This window comes from Harpia harpyja, chromosome 21 (assembly GCF_026419915.1).
Source record: "Harpia harpyja isolate bHarHar1 chromosome 21, bHarHar1 primary haplotype, whole genome shotgun sequence".
Taxonomy (NCBI): domain Eukaryota; kingdom Metazoa; phylum Chordata; class Aves; order Accipitriformes; family Accipitridae; genus Harpia; species Harpia harpyja.
This window is the reverse complement of record NC_068960.1, coordinates 1,038,598-1,055,756: the sequence shown is the minus strand read 5'-3', so window position 1 is coordinate 1,055,756 and position 17,159 is coordinate 1,038,598. Positions and strand designations below refer to the sequence as shown.

The 17,159-nt window shown below is 39.6% G+C and overlaps 1 protein-coding gene across 16 annotated transcripts in view; it reads left to right on the top strand.

Annotated features, from left to right (window-relative positions):
- The window catches only part of TNRC6A (trinucleotide repeat containing adaptor 6A), a 105,235-nt gene that overhangs the window by 49,079 nt on the left and 38,997 nt on the right, over positions 1-17,159 (top strand). For 9 of the 16 annotated variants that reach the window (XM_052773377.1, XM_052773364.1, XM_052773367.1 and 6 more), the window contains exons 5-7: positions 2,774-2,821; positions 5,248-5,283; positions 15,725-15,815. In XM_052773377.1, the coding sequence (XP_052629337.1) occupies positions 2,774-2,821; positions 5,248-5,283; positions 15,725-15,815 (175 nt within the window). Of the gene's footprint in view, positions 1-1,774; positions 2,014-2,615; positions 2,687-2,773; positions 2,822-5,247; positions 5,284-12,805; positions 13,240-15,724; positions 15,816-17,159 lie in introns of those variants that run through there. The other 7 variants (XM_052773361.1, XM_052773373.1, XM_052773370.1 and 4 more) reach the window with 7 other exon arrangements.

Here is a 17,159-nt window from a genome sequence, read left to right as displayed (position 1 = left end):
GTGGGCTGGTAAATGCTTGTGATAATGTGCAAGCTGGATGCAAAAAGAGAGCAAGAACTTCCCTATGCCACCAAAACCACTTTTCTCAGTAGCTCTTGTTACAGAGCAGACAGGATGATGCTTATTTCCATGTGAACAGTGGAAGGGAGTTGAGAAGAAAATTAAACTCCTGAACAGTACTGTAGGCACATACAATAACAATTATTCCCTTGAACAGTAGCTCTGCAGACTGCTGGGGTATTTTCAACCAGTGCTTTGGAACTCATTGCAGGAATGCCAGTAAGCAGCCATCTCAGTGTCAGTTTTGCCGTGCACCAAAGTAACTGAGCCCTACAACCAGACAGGATATATCGAAAGCTAATATAGCTCAATAAAATTTTTTAAAGTTTGTTCTGCAGAGATGTAGCTACAAGTATGATACATCCTCACTACCAGGGTACCTGGTGTGGCACTAATTCCTTCTCAGTTAAATTTCTAAACAGAAACCTATTATCTGTATTCACTCTTCTATTATTAGTTTGCCAAGAGGGGTGCACCTGCATCTTTCTAATTTTATCCTGTAGGCATTGGAAATTGGAAGTAGAAATTAGCCATAATGTTTTCATATGCAGGTATGTTAAACAGACTCAAGAGTTTAAAAGTAGTATTGTAAGCAAACTCCTTATTCTATGCTTCTTATTGATGCCAGTGATAACACTTTAAGATACTAAAAACACACAAAATATTAAAAAATACTTTCTTGCTATTATTTATTCTGTGGAGTTGGACAATGAAATCGTTTCCCTTTCATTTTGAGGAATTTTCCAATTCTCACTTTCGCAGTTGTTTTGGGTTTGTGTGGCTTAAACCTCGACAGCAGTGTTTGGGCTACGAAGACCTCATCGCAATGCTAGCTCCACCTTCTCCACAGGGAAGTGCCTGGAGGAATGCAGATCTGTTGACTGTGAATTCTTGTCTGCTCTCAGCTTCCCTCTGTCTTGACATTACTGTTCTTCTCCTCCATTATTCCCTGTCAGTCCTTTGACTGCTTTGATTTTTCTAATTTCTGGGATGTCTCTACTGTACAATTAATGCAGAGTGGGGCTCATACATTCTTCCCTCTTCATTTTATGTGTTTGAAGTTAAGAGTATCTCTGTGTACTTTTTGGATTAAGCTATATGTTCACATAAATCAATTTCTAGCTAGGTTTGCAAGTGCTAGATACTTCTCCGTTCCCTCCCTCAACCAAATAAAGTCAGTGGAAGGATAAGAGGAAGGTCTGCCGTACTCTGTGGTGGTTATTTACACATTAACGTTTCTTTTCCATCAGCCTTGGCAGTTATTGACGCCCCAAAGGTCGGGACAGAGCTGGGCACGCCAGCAGCGCCGAGGCCTCGAAAGAGCTGTCCCACACAGGGAACCCTAACATACGCCGTCTTCCCGCCTGCGCCTCGTCCTGCATTGCTCAGGGAAACCACCGTCCCTTTTCCGTAGGATGTTTGACGAGACAGCGCTTGGAATTCCGTGTGTGTTTTCAGGATAACTAAGAACTCCAGCAGTACACTCCGTGCAAAAGGGATCACCTGGCCGAGGGGAACAGCGCCCTGCAAAAGGTCGCCCTGTCCCCACGCGTTGCCGTGGCCGGCCTCCAGGCGGGCTTTCGCAAAGCAGCCCTCGGGAACGGGGCTGCCCGGCGGGGCGGCCGCCGGCCTCGGAGCGGGCTCGGCCTCAACGTCAGGGCGACGGCGCTTCGCCTCCCCGCCACCCCGTTGCTAGGGCGGTTGCTGCGGCGCCATGTTGGGGGAGCGCGGCGACCCGGACGTGCTGCCCCGGGGGCGGGGTTTCCCTTCCTGTGCGGCGGGGCCGGACCCGGCCGGGTTAGGAGGCAGGAAATGGCGGCGGTGCTGCAGCAGCAGCTGCCGGGCCCTCCCGCTCCGCAGTGCCGGGCCCAGGCCGCCTAGAGCCGCCGCGCCAGCGCCGGGCCCGGGCCGCAGCCACGCCGGGCCGGACTCCGAGCACTTTACATACATGAGGTAGCGGGCGGGGCCGGGCGGCGGGAAGGGCGGGCGCCGCCGAGCCGAACCGAGCTGAGGCGCCAGCGGGGGCCCGGCCGCCGCGGGCGGGGGAGGGGCCGGGCGGCGGGGGGGGAGCCCCTCCGCTCCCCGGGGCGGCCCGGTCCGGTCCGGTCCGCGGCGGGGGCGGGAGGGAGGGGGAAGCCCTTCCGCGGCCCGGGCCGGCGGAGGGGGACGGGGTCGCGGGCGGGCGGGCTCCCCGCGGGAGCGGTGCCCGCCCGGGCGGGAGCCGGCGGGGCGGCGGGAGGGGCTCGGCCCCGGAGGGGCCGCGGCGTTTGCCCCGGAGCGACGTTTCTCCCTGCGGAGCTGAGCTTTGACCTCCTGTGCTCGTTATTGTTCGGTCCTGCGGGGCCGGCAGCCCTTTGTAGCCGCCGGTCTTTGCAGGCTGGCAGGGCAAGGAGGGCTTATCTTGCTGCTGTGTTTTAAACAGATTCTCGGGCTAAAGTGATGCGGCAGGATCGCTTTCCGCGGAGTACTCGAAACGATTAAGTAGAGGTTGTGTAGTAGGGAAGGGTAGCCGCTGGTGTTGGCTATGCTCCGTTTGCCTCACTGTCCCTGGGTAAACATATCATTTGATTACTTGGCAGTCCGTGGTCTCCCCGCTTCCTCCTGACAAACCAACATATGGAGCTCAGTGTGTATCTTAACCCCGCTCCAGTTTTATTTTTTGCTTTGTGCTGCATTCTGTTGACATGGAAACCAACACCGCTTTCTGTTCCAGAGAATTGGAAGCTAAAGCTACCAAAGAAGTCGAAAGAAAACTAAGCAGGTAAGATACTCATTTAAATTCACTCCTACAGTTCAGAACAAGAGTTGGCCTTGGGCTAGAAATCGTTGTGGGCTTTATCTGGAGCTTTAATCTCACATTAATTGTAAGGATAAAAACCCCCTGAATTTGAAAATGTGCTCCTCTACCACATAGAGAAATCTCTGCAATTTCAGTTAATTCTGTAGACTAAGCACCTTTTCAGCACGGTTTCTTTTGCATAATAACAATATCGGGCTCTGTAATAGAGTTTCTTTAATAGGGTAGGTTTTTGAAGAGAAAAATAACTTACTTTTCTGTCCTAAGTTGTAGTACCTAACAATAACTAAAAAAAATGAATGAAGGGTTTGTTTGGTTTTTTCCTATACTGTGCAGGCAGATATCATTGGGAGGCAAGAAATAGTTGGTTTTGGCAACAAACTTGCTTTGAACTCACAAACTGTATGTTGCCGTATAACTATTAGGTCTTTGCATCTTTTTCCCTGAAGAGTTAAAGATGGTGAATTTCCCATTAGCGTGTAGGTTTTTTTTGAGAACTTTGTAGAATGGGCAGTTGCTTTTTTCAGTTACTTAGCTGAAGAGTAAAGAGTTAAGAGTTATGTTGAATTAAGAATTCTGTGCCAGTAATATACATCACTTCTGCATTTAAGAAGGTATTTCTTCTGCACCATTTATTTTTAGTACGGTGACTTTCTTGCAAATATCTACTTCTTTCTGTTGTTTACATTCTTTGTTTTCGACTTTCATCCTACTTTCTTCTTGTGTTCTTTTTCAATTAGACCTTAAAGGGACTTTTGCCAGCAAGCTTTTAAAGAGACTTCTACTAGGGCCATTTGAAATATGCTGAAACTCTGAATATAACTGATAGAGTATTAGTTTCTGGTACCTTGCTTTTTTCTTATTTACTGTGCCTAATCAGTCTCCAACTTCCAGACTGATTTATGATTACACTGTGAAAGCTGATTGGCTTTCCCCTGCTGTCAGCGTGTCTTCTTTTTTTTGGTAATATGCTTAAGCATGAATAATTTTTCCCATTTTGTTGTTGAAATACATAGAATCTTTAAGATACATGTGGCATATTGCTTTTAAATACAATGACAAGGTAATTGTTAAATGGACTTTACTTGAAGAGAATGATTTCAAATTGCAACTCTTTAAGTGATCTGTCCACAAAAGGTACCAAACTGCTGTGTAAAAAAAAAAAAAAATTAAATCATTAACATTCTGTGGAAAGCACTTGGTGCACACTTGATGCCAGAAGCAATTTCAGAACTATTAAATAAGGTGGACAGAGTACTAAGTTCAAAACAATATTCTGGTGCAACTCTTAGGAAGTCAGTAGATCTTCACATTTTTATGACCTTAAGAGAGATCTCTTGTCACACTGGCAGGTGTGACAGATAGTGACAAGAAGTGAAAGTAAACTAGGACTGCCTAAACTTGGTGGGGGATGGGGACAGGACAAGGTTCACTGAGTAAATTCTGATATGGAATGGGTCTCCCTGTTGTCTGACAGAGGTGTATGTTTTATTCATTTAAAAGATTCAGAACTGGTTTTAAGTTAATGTTAATAAACCAGTTGTTTTCAGAAACCTGTATTCTAACTGGTTTATGTTTAGTGACGGAGTTTTCATCATGTGAGCACATAGCCTGATAAAACTGTGGCATGCCTACTCTGGATAGGCCTGATTAATTGTTTTACTCTTGCAGAACTCAACAGATAGCCCTCATTCTTTCTCTAACGTCATTATTTACGATCTTATTAAATTTGCAGTGACCTAGTCAAATTATAAAAGAGCAAATATCTTTTCCTGGGAAAGGTAAATAGACCTGTGCTACAGTTTTTCTTAATCTAAAATTGCATAGTGTATATATAGACTGTAAACTCCATGGGACGTTGGCATTGCTTCGTGTATGTTCTGAAGTCACCTTTGGAGTTTATACTTATAAATTAATGGGTAGCAAATACTCTTTTTTGTCTTACTAGGAATATTGGCCTAGAACTGTGGGTTTGTGATAGGATAAGTATTATAGCTTTTACTACAGCTTGCTTATCCAGTTGGAGTGATTACCATTTTAAACTCAGGATTAACAATTTGGCTTGTCTGGCCTTTTAGAAAAGAATCTTCCTTTGGTCTGTGTTCTCTTTAAAATGCATACATGCCTAGTCCTGTGCAAATATTCCTGGTCTCAAAAATAAGCATAGTGCATGATTTGCGACAATAATTCAAATAAATCTATTGCACGCTGTATTGTTGCGTAACGTTACAAGTTAAATGCCACCTGTTCAGTCTACTGCTGAAAAAGAACTGTCCATTATTAACTGGAGAAATGCAAGAATTAAATTTGGTTAAAATGAAGACCAGTAAAAATCACCATTTAGTTCTTCTCATTTAAGAAATAACTTTTTAATTCTGTTTGGTAAACAGGGCTTTCCTGCCTCATTTATGTGGAACTGAGAGAAGGTAAATATCTGAAATATGTTTACAATTTTTCTTTTTTTTTTTTTTTTACCCAAACACAGGAGTTTGACTCTTACTTCACAAGCATGCAAATGATAGGGAAGATTCACACATTGCTTTCATTCGCCTGTGTTTCTGCTGCAGAGATTCCATCTGCATTGGTTGCAGACTGTCCATGTTCTGGAAGAGCAAACTTTTTACCTAAAATCATGTATACCTCTAGATTTCGTTCATGTATTCTACTAAGTTACTACTCTACGTGGCTTTTTTTTTTTTTTTTTTTTTTTTTACTGTTCCATGTTAGAATAACTACCATATTTCCACAAGGCTTTCCTTATTTGCTGTAGAAAAAAATTGGGATGGCTCAATGATAGAGGCATAGAGAAACAGTGAGAAATGTAGTTGTTTCTGTTGATATTTAAGGACTTGATTTTCTGTTGGGTTTTGGGGGAGTGTGTGTTTTTTCCTGATAAACTTCTTATGGGAAGACTTCAGCTGTCAAATGGGAAGAGTTTATTGGAAAGAGGCAGCATTCTATTCATACTTTTCAAGACCTTTAGAGATACTTAGGCAAAATTATGCATTCCTTTCTCCTTTACACACTCTTTTTCAGGTCATGCATAATTGTCAGGTTGTGCCTATAAGGTAACTTGCGTTTACCTTTTCTTTTTCTAGTCTGACAGCAAACCTGTTGTGCAGTATACTGCTTGACTCTGTATTAATAAAACTGAAGCAGCCTAGAATATGGGTGGTCTTATGGTTAAGATGCTGTACTTCAACAGTCGTTTGGGTTTGTGCATCTGTTACAGGTATCCTACATGACCAGTGTGATTATGGAGAAGCAGTTTAATCTATCTTCTTCGGGTCCCTGTTTGTTAAATGAAGATAGGGATTGTTTATTGCTGCTGCTGAAGTCTTGTGTATTTAGATGATAAACTTCTTGGGAAAGAGATTTGTCTTTTGTATGCTTATGTAGCAGTGAACATCTCAGATGAAACTTCAGGGCAAAACTGTAACACAGATATTATTCCAGAACTATGGCATATTTATAGTGCTTGTAGTTTGGAACATAGTTCTGTTGAGCCAGCTTCTCTATTAGGAAAATGGGAAAGATGAGTATTCCAAATAATTGGTAGTGGTAGACATGGTAGGTAGAATTCTGTCACTTCACTTTCAGGGTGATAATTTAAAGACTGAGGTATTTAAAACCAAAAAAGAAAGTAGCACACATTTACTAATTAATTATTCATTGAAGTAATTGTTTCAATTTTTAGCTTGGCAGCACCTCTTCTATACATTAATAGCTGGAAAGAATTAACAGACATAGACAACATCTGTAAATAAGTGTTTTTGTTTTGTTATCAGTGCCTGAGGCTTTCTTTGCTCCTGTGTAATATGCTGAGTAGTTTTAGTTGCCAGAGCATTTCCATTTAAGGCACTGGTGGGTTTTGTTTATTTGTTTTTTTGTTGTTTTGTTTTGGTTTTTTTGTTAACTTCAAAGTACTGGTTTCTATTCCATGAACTTGAAGAGTGCTTTCTTTGGTGTAGTGCACTATTTTGTGGGAAGCATTGATAAAGGAATTGGAGGATCCATTTTCATCAAAGTACCCATTTTATAATTGGTTCTTGTATAATGATGGTTTGGTAGAAAAGCTAGCTATTTTTTTTTATAGAAACTGAGAAATAATTTTAATTGGCAGTTGTATGCAATTGCATAATTTTAAAGATTAGGGAACTTGTAGGTCAGAATACAGAAAAATCATCAAAACTTAAAAGTCTCAGCAATATGTTTGAAAGTCTCTGTAGAATATCAGACATAGGTTGAATATGTAATGCATGCATGCATACATGTTTACTGTCGTTGCAGAATTGTAAAAGATCTTTCAATTCCAGATTGAAAGATTCCAGATACTTATCTGGCAGTGTTCCACCTGTAGCATTGCAGGTTAATTTGTAACTAGAAGAAAAGCAAATGGTGGAAAGGATTTGTTTGTTTATTTTCCCCAAAATTTATTTTATATATTTGTCACTGGAAATTTTAGAGTGGTTTCAAAAGCCACTGTGTTTAATCACTTCTAATTCTTACTTTTATGTTTACTCCATGTAGTAAATGGGTAGAAGGTAAAAATTCCATAAATAGTAAATGCAGAAGTTGGTGATTGGGTATTCAGTAGCAGCTGTGCTGTCAGTGTCTCCTGCATCCTGCTGTCAATAAATAGGCTGAATGATGTGTGTCCTTTTGAGAAACAGACTGATAAATATATTTTTACCTTCAGTTAGTAACACAGAGCCAGTGAGAGGCTGGCTAGTTGTTTAACTGGTCTCCTTTGTCCAGTAGCAAATGCTTCCCCTTCGTGACCCCCCTGCCCGCTGTTGGTTGGGACCAGTGCCGTGCTTGGTCACTCGATGTGTTTGGCATGGAGGACCATTGCAATGACACCAAAAACCCCAGTGCAGTTCTTCACAGTGTTTGAAGTGCTTCAAAGGACACCTAACATGCAATACCTTTGGGAGAATCCCTTCACAGCCTCAAGGCTTCTAAAAGCATTTGTTGGCAATGGAAGCAGCATCTTTAAAAATGTGCTAGCACCATCTTGTGGGGCAGCGTGACTTTAATGTGGTTTGCAAGTGTTGAAGGTATCTGCTTGGCTAGCAAACGCTGTACCTGAGCATCTGTAATAGCGCTGGCGTCTTTAGCAGCGTTTGTGGAGAGTAATTTCTAACTGTTAGTGCTAGCTCGAAGAATCCAGAAACCCAACGAATACAATCCTGTTGCGTAGGTAGTTCGGTTTCGGTGAATGCGAGGTAACTGGCGTTAATGGTGAATGGCGACCTGTTTTATTTTGGTGTTGAAATTTGCTGCGTGCAAGTAATATATGCTTTCACTCTGAGATAAATATTGAATTCAAATCATAATAATACAGTGCTATGTCTTAGATGTTATGTCTTGTGTCAGAATTCTTCTTGTAACCATAATTTCTTCAGTGAGGTGACTGGAATTGTAATTTTGTTGTGGCATAACGTTTCCCTTTTGTATACTACAACAGCAAAGATAGCATGCAGCACAAACATTAATTATTGCATCCTCAGTATGTCTTCCAGGGAAAATACAGCTATACTTGGTTCTCCTCTTCTGTAACGTGAGAAGAGAGGTTAAATATGTCTGTTGCAGCCCAGATATTTTTACAATGCCAAGCTGGAGCTTTTGAAATTAAAGATTAATAGAACTTTTCTCAAGAATTAAAGTAATAAGTAAAATATTATTTGATGTAAACATTTCAGGTAATATTTATATTTTGAGTGTTACAGCTTTTTTCCAGTTCACAAGCCAAATAAATCAAGCCATACAAAAATAAAATTAACACTGTCAAAACTTAAGACAAAGAAGTAGTAATGAATGCTGACTGTAGAAGTAAGAATGTAGCTGCTCTTCGTTTAACAGCATGTGATTGTGATGGTAATGAAATGAAAGACTTCGTATCAGAAATCATACCGAATCACAAGGCACTTTTTCTTGCCAAAGTGATACCTGTCCTAGAAGATTGAAAAGTACTTTTTTTTTTTTTTAAATGGCTTAATTGAAGAAAGTGTTCGGTGGTTTGTTGGTTTTTTCCCCTTATATAAACAAGAATCGTGCTGAGGTACACGATTGGAGAAAAAATTATTTTTAAATAAATAATGGTAAATATTTATCTCATACTCAAATCTGTTTTAAAATTATGCAGATAATAGCAGCTTCTACTTGTATGTTCTCAAAGCCATCAAATGTGCAGTCTCTCCTGAGATTAAGATCCATTTTCATTTGGGTCTCACTTGAAAATAAAGGACCTTTCAAGTTAAGCTATTTAAACTGAAGGCCTTTGCTCCAGTCTCAAATGTGAATTTCGTATGGCATGGGTATTTTATTTTCAGTTGATCTAAATTGAAAAATAAGGTTTGCACTTCTGCTAAGACCATTTAACCTTGAGCAAGCTAATCCAATTATATAGGAGGAAAAGGAAATTCCCTATACATGTGTTTTAGTGAAAGTTGGATGGCTGATAGGGGAAATAATAGAGATCTGTTTATATATTCATGTTATGAATCAGAATTCTCAGCCATTGCTTGTCATTTGGCCACCTGATGGACCAAGTGTGCTGCTACAAACACTTTCACCACACAAGGTCGATGGATTAAATCTACCCAGATGTAGGGAAAAGCCCAGCAAAAGATCTTGTTAATTTTCTGGCTTTGTCTTGTTACTATGAGACTGGATTCCTACGGTGTTTCTTTTTATGTGCTCTGAAGTAACATGAAGCTGCTGATAGTCTGTACACAAAGAATAATATAGCAGGAATAGGTAGCTATTAAAGTCTAAAATGATAATCGGGAAATACTACGTAACACTTCTGTTTCTGAAGCAGTAGCATTAAAAATGTAGCTTGTTTGTTATATGTTCTAATGGGTGTTGGTATCTCATGCTTAAATACTATCATTTGCTGTCTGTTGAGAGGGCCATGTATTAATGTGTTAGAAAGAATAAAGGAAACTTGCACTTTCAGCTGTCAGATGGAAATTCAGGAGTTCTGCTTTAGACTGTGATGACTTAATAGGCAAATCTGAATTTGTATTTCAGGTTTATGTTTATGTAAGAGGGTAGTGGGAATAGGACTACCTTCCTCGAAATACTCAGTTTTCAGTGAAGAACATGGGCAGTAAGGGCTTTACTGTTGTTATTTAATTGTACAATGGGTTAGTTTTGCTTTCTAATCACTGAGATTTAACATTATAATGGTAATCTAATACTCTCTTAAAAACTTGTCATGAAATATAGGTGGGTAATTTTTTTTTTTTCAGGGTTCACATAGGGTCCTGATACTAATCATAGGAGGGGGTTTTATGTGTTCTAAGCTGGCTTTGTGATGTAAAATCTGTTTTTCTTAAATACATGAAAGTAGAATGATCACAGTGTCATAATTTAGGAGTTTCATTGTTCCTGTGTGGAAACAAAAAAATGATGCTGTGGTAGAATATTCCAGAGATATTGGTATGTTAGTTGTTAGCATCTCTATTCTAAAAATAAAATGTAATCTTGTTGATTTAGCAGTAGCAGGAATGACGAGTTACTCTTTTTTTCTTTTTCTGTGAAAATACTGTTTTGCATTCTGCTTGTTCTTTAAAGTGCTATAGCTTTCTTCTAAAAGCTGAATGATTTTTCAGTTAATGTAGTTTTTGCATGTGACACGTTGAAATTTGTTATACAAAACAAGGTGCTAGTGGCTTTCTTAACTCTTAGAAATCTTCTGAGGTTATTAGAAAACCTGTAAATAACCTTTCATTCCAGTAGACGACCCTAGGTAACGTACCATCCTGCAGTGTTGACACACTTACTACATCAGAGGTGTTTAACCTGTGCCCATAGACCTTGTTCGGCTTGCTGGAACAATGAAATCATGTGGCAGTCGAGAGGGAGCAGGGCTGTTTCCCCAGGGCTCCACAGCCTAGCAGAGGCAAGTTTCAGACTGGTTGACTGTATCTGACAGCAACAGCCTGTTCCCCAGGTGTCATCTCTTGCTAAGGTCTTGCAGCAAACCCCATCTCACACTGACGTGTACAGCCAGTGCTGGGTAGACCCGTGGACACGGGACTCTGGGAAGGGTAGTGACCAGAATAGGCTGAATCTTCAGAACAGTTCCTCTGGATTATAGCTTGCTCCCTCCTCAGATCTAACTAGCCTTTGGGAAAGAGGATGTCATGGGAAGGTGACGAGAATTCCTGTTGCACAGTCTGCTTGTGATGGATTTCCTGGGGTGATCTTGGGACAAGGTGGGCAGAGAACTGCTGCTCATACAACATGGGTGTTGGACTTGCGCTTCTGGAAGGTGTCAGCCCAGCAGCACACGTGCAGGGAGTTGTGCATTATGCACAGAGGCAATGAGATTGTGAGAGGAGAAGGGCCATGGACACGACTTTTCCTGGCCACGGGAGGAAGATACAGTACTTGGCCTTTTCTGTTGGATTAGGTATCTCTTATTCTCAGTGGTACTTCAGGAAATACTGTCCTTCTGAAGGGCAGCGAATCGGTGACTTTTCTTTCCATAGAAGTCAACTGTAAATAGATCGTGTATTCTATCCAGAATGAATTGTGATTATATAGAAGCTATTTTTTTCCTAGACTGATTTCAGACCTACATGCTTCTTGTAATGTTTACTGATTCAAATTGCCTGTTAAAAATTGGGACTATTCCAAATTCACTTAAACTGAGGGTCAGTGTTACCAACTTCAGTTTGGTTACAAATGCTCAGGATACAAGACAGCGGGGGCCAAAACTGACTCATAGTGCACAGATGTCACTGCAGGTTAATCACCACCTCAAATTTGCCAAGTATCCAATGGATTGCTTTAAATGAAACTAGCTGACTGTAATTGTTTTCTGTAGTTACATGACTAACCTCTTAGTTGTCCGTGAAATAATTTTTGAGACCTAATTGCAAATGCAAGATTGCTTTTTGCAGTAAGACAGTCCTCAATGAATTTTGCAGCTAGATGATAAAACTATGATAAAATGCAAAATAGCCACGTTGTGTTTAATGGTTTGTGATTTGTCTTGCAGTGCAACTGGAATACAGGGGGATCTCAGAAATAACATTTTTTGATTTTTTTTTTTTTTTGGCATATCTTAACACATCAGAAGCAATTCTTTTAAAAAAGTTTGTAATGCTTGCTGTCTGTTACTAGAGAATCTTAAAAGACAGAACTTGGTCTGTGGAAACTTTTTAGAGCGGTGGTCTGTCTGTAGTATGTTTCTGCGTATGTAGGGTGGAAATAATACTGGTATTGTTTGACTGCTCATTGTCAAAGCATGCTGCAGCTCTATCTCTGGTAAATACCTGCAGTGTCAGACTGCTTTTGTTAACACATGCAGCATGAGTTGATGAGTACTTGTAATAGTCACCCTAAAAGTGGTAGAGGAGAAAGGGATGCTGGATATACAATAAATCGGTGTTATTCCAACAGAAGGGAGCACTGGGAAAAGAAACAAGTAGAGGATGAAATCAGATTTGCAGTGAGAACAAAGATCTCGGCAAGTAGGGATGAAAACTGATTTCTGTTTGTATTAGTTGTTCTTACAGATACATGTAGCCATGCTCCACAGGTTTTCTGTTTACAGAGAGAAATCAGAAAAGATATTTGCAATTAAGTAAAGAAATACTTGTTAATTTTGTGAATATAAAACTTTCCTCCTCCCAGACAAATTGGTTTTTACCATCTAGATAAAGTATAGCTGTTGTCTGGCAGTATTAATAGTGATAAAAATAGATTTGAGAAAACTGCTTCAGTTACCCAAAATGCAATCATATGATTTCTTTTGTCTTGTGTGCTAATGTTAATAGTCTCAGAAGTTTCTGTGCCCTATAAATATTTTAAGTATTGCCGCCTTTTTTCTTCTACAGTGAATGTCATGTGAAAATACTACCATATCTCTTTTTGTTTGAATCTGATTAATAATAACCAAGTGGCCACAAGCTTTGAAATTTAAATATAAGTATTGTTATTATGGCATTGTCCTTACTAGTAGGAGAACCACTTTGAACATCTTGCTGAAGAATCTCACAACAGGACGAAAGAACAGTTTTGAAGTTTAAAGGTAGAACTCAAATGGGCAGCAATAACATGGTACTCGCCTCTTCTGAAAGAATGGCAGTATTATGCAGAATGCAAAATATAATAAGCTGCTGGCTACCATAAAGAGAAGACTGGATGAACTGCTGTTCAGTATTACTTACATTGGCACCACCTACAATGAGAGGCAGGTGCCGAAAGAGTGCTGTTTTGTCTAATTAAAAAGTGAGGAAATTATATGAATTTGCCACAGTGGAACTGGGCAACTGGGAACTGGAAGTCACATGTGGATTTTAAAAAAGAAAAAATTTAAACTCCCCCCCCCCCCCAACTGATGTCTGCATTCATTTTGAAAGGTACTTGAGGTGTGTTAAAAGTAGAATTAACCACTTATTTATATATCTAAATAAGTAATGAAAGTTTTAATACTCGTGGAATATCTTATGTTTTACTGTATTCAATCAGCATTGCTTCTGACATACATGTATAATTATCTTATTTGAAACTGGAGGTTTGTAGCTGTAGGTAGTTTGGGGTTAAAAAGGAGCCCAGTGTTTCCAGGCAGGAGCCCAGTGTTTCCAGGCAGATGTAAACCACTTATTGACTGCCTCTTATTGACATTGTTGGTTCATTTTCCCCCCAAAGTTTTGTATACAAGGCTGTCTTCTGTTTGATGATGTGAGTATGTGGAACCATGTGTCATTGAATGAGGGTAACTTTTTAAAGGAGATTTTAACACATTCAAAGTAATTGCGTAATAAAATCTCTTCTCCTGTTTTGCCTTGCTTAGTATGTGAAAGGCGTGGCAAAGATAAAAACAGTGCTTTTCACGTTGAAAGCTGAATTTTGAAGGTAGACACCAGACAAGACCACTTGTCACAAACAGGGGTGTAAATTCCCTTCATCAGTTGTTTCTCGGCTTTTTCTTTTGCCACAGTAAATAAGCTATGTGACTCTAATCAGTTTTACTGTCCAGAGATCTCCACAGCAGCTTTGAATCTGAGCACCTTTTGTTACTTTAGCTGCAGCTGATCGGATAGAAAGTGTGTACAGATTTGGGAGAACACCAGTTGCATATGAAACATTAATTTAAAAGAGAGGACTTATACTAGTCTTTGAAGGTTATTCAAAGAGTACATTTGGTGTCGTCTTCCTTTATGTACTCAACATGGGTGGAGTTTGTTTCCACATCCCATTCAAAGTGTCATAGAAATTAGGACTTGTCTGAAGGATGTGGCTTGCCCAGTGAGAGGGTAGGTTTGCGGTGGAGCTAGTGTTAAGATTCAGGACATCAGAGGGATGTGTGTTGTAACCTAGATACATGCCTCAGAAAGAGGTGTGGAAAAAGATTTTCAACCTATTTTTTTTAATTTCATCCACCTGACTATATGGTCAGGGCTTGTGGGCCAAAAGCTTCCAAGCTTTTGAACTTAGAAACATTCCTGACCGTGAAAGGGCAAAGAACAGTCTTGCAAGTAGGCTTTCTAGGACACAAAAATGCTTTATTCTCTGAATCTGAGACTTTGAAGTAACTGAATATTAGTATGTTCCCTCTCCCTCTGTTTTACAGTGTTCTAACAAAAGCAAACTGCTGCCACTGTTTTATTTTTCTATTCAGCTTTGTTGTTACTTTCTAAACTTCAGAACTCTTCTTTCTGTGAGCAGTTGTTTTTATTCTCACGTATGAAACAACTAACTGATCTTCAGTTGCACATTCCATGTTGTCACAAGCTTTTTGCACCATTAGCCCAAATGCTTTTTTGTCTGCCTGTTACCACAGTCTTTTCTGTCAGTTGTGTTTGTGTGGAGTTAGTTCTCGTTGTCATCAAGAATCACTGCATCTCTCTAAGCATGGCCTTAAAGAAAAGTTTATTTTTGTTATCCTGAAATTTGTATCAGATATTAGTTCTTACTGACCCTGATAGCTTGCAAGTGTGCTTGCATGTCTTCAGTTCTTTCTGCTTTTTTTTACTTTCCATGTTCTCCCTTTTGTCTTGCCTTTGCTGAAGTCTGTTTTTAAACAGCATAATCTGGAAAGTGGTGTTGCTGCTAAGCCTTCTGTTTTAGCATGTAAAACTTTGTATTAAGTGAATTTAAATTAATGTAATAGGTTTTGTTTTCGCTTCTGTCAAGTTACGGTTTTGTCACTCATTTAAGATGCTCTAAAACTGCTCTGCTATTGAAAGCTCTGGTCTGACCATGCTCTTCAGTTCATGTTCCTTCTAGTTCATGTGTCCTTTACATCAGCAGTACCATCCATACAGATATACAGTCAGTTGAATTAGCTCACTGCTCAGGCAGGAAAATGCATACGTGTTGGTTGTTTCTTGGCAGAGGTAGTGTTTAAGATCAGTGAGCTGATGCAAATTCCTGCATGGCTGTCTAGGCACCGGTGTTGATGCCAAGGGGTGTGCGTGGCTGGGGAGGAACCCATTGCTGGGCTCATGCTGAGTGCAGTCAAACTCCGTGCTGGGTCAGGGCTGATTGCGTGTGACAGTGGGGAGCTGTGATGTGTGAGAGCTCAGTCATATGAATTCACAATAGCAGGTGGAGATTAAATAACATCTGAATTTGCGCTGGCTTTTGAATCAAATTAATGTCTAAGCCTTCATTATAAGTTTTGGAAAAAGCTTACATGTAGCTTGACACTGCATCTGCTCTTCAAGTTTTGTCACTTGTGATTTGCAGTGGAAGTACATAGTCCCTATAGAAATATTATCCAATTAGAAATAAAATTCCCCAGTGTTCCTTTTGTGTCACTGTGAAATAATTGTTCTAAAATGAATCTAAGTGTGTACAGATTGTATTTTGGGAGAGTTAATTACAAACTGTGTGGTTCAGGGATTTAGTGCAAGAAGAGGAAGAACAGTTGATGGAAGAAAGGAAAAAGAGAAAAGAAGAGAAGAAGAAGAAGGAAGCTGCTCAAAAAAAGGTATGTTGAACATTAAAAAACAAAAACCCGTGCTTACGGGTTACTTTTGTTTCATCACTAGTAAATGCTGGTTTAGCTGTTGTTATTCATAAGTGTTTTCTTTTTAATTTAATGTTTTAAGCTTTAAATGTACTGTCAGTTACTTAGTGGTAACTGACATATTGAATGTCTTAATTGGCTTTGTGTACAGTTTCTTCAGAGATGAAATGTTATTGAGATGACCATTCTTTTTCCTGATTGTCTGTTGAAGCAGTTTCAAGTTTGAAAACTTACTCAATGTTAGTGCATTTATTAGTAGAATAAAATTAGCTTTTTTTTTTTTGAAGATAATGGCTTTCAGCTGTATCCTTACTTTAACATAACTTCTTGTCCTTCAGTATGGAAATATGTGTCATAAGACAATTTGTATTAGGGAAGGAGGATAAAAATGAAAATACTGACAGGAAAGGTGTTTTGAGATGGAAACATCACAGAAATGCTTGTAAACACTTCAGAATTCCTGTTTACTGTCAAGATATTAATCATGGCCATTGATTCTAAATATTGACGCTAAGCTTGAGAGGAGCTTGTAAATCTGTTTTTAAAAACATGTCCATTTCAGGTTTGTTTGCTAACTGGTGGTAGCAAAGTGAACCTGTTTAACGTCTTTTCTTTGATTCCATTGACTAATGCTAGATGCTTATTATATAGTCAAAAAATCAGTAGTCGACTCTCCCTGTTCGTTGGCCTAAATAAAGGTGTTTGTTGTGCACCTGTACAAAATTAGGTAGGTCTAATCTTGCAACAAAGCTAAATGAAATAGTACTGGAGGGATGCTCCTAGAAGAGGTATTTGCTCATATTTCAGAATGAGAGATTCTTTTCAGTAGCTGACAGTAAAGCTGCATAATAATTTTTGGACCTCAATTGTAAATTTATAACTCATTTACCTATTGGAATTCTTTTTTAATCAGAAGTTGTAACGGGAAAGGAGCTGCTTTACTTGTAGAATTTGAATCTTTTAAATAAGTGGTTCTTCATAGCTGACTTTCTCCTCCAAAATTTAGTTTTTTCATGAGTTTGAAAGGCATGTTTGAGTGAAATTTGTAGAAGAAATAAAAGCATAAATATTTTTTTTGAAGTGGAGAGACCAGACCTTTGCCTAAAATTGGAAGTTTTGCTTATGCTTTCTCCTGCTCTGGAGCAGCTGCTAGACTGTTCTTTAGAAGCCACATGTATTTTTTGATGTGCTGTATTCTCAGAGTAACAAAATGTTGAGTGCGTGGACTTTATCAGGAATTTAAGCAGCTTCTATGGGCAGAGGAGTAGGATGTCACAAGGATCCTCATGTGCATTCCTGGAGAAG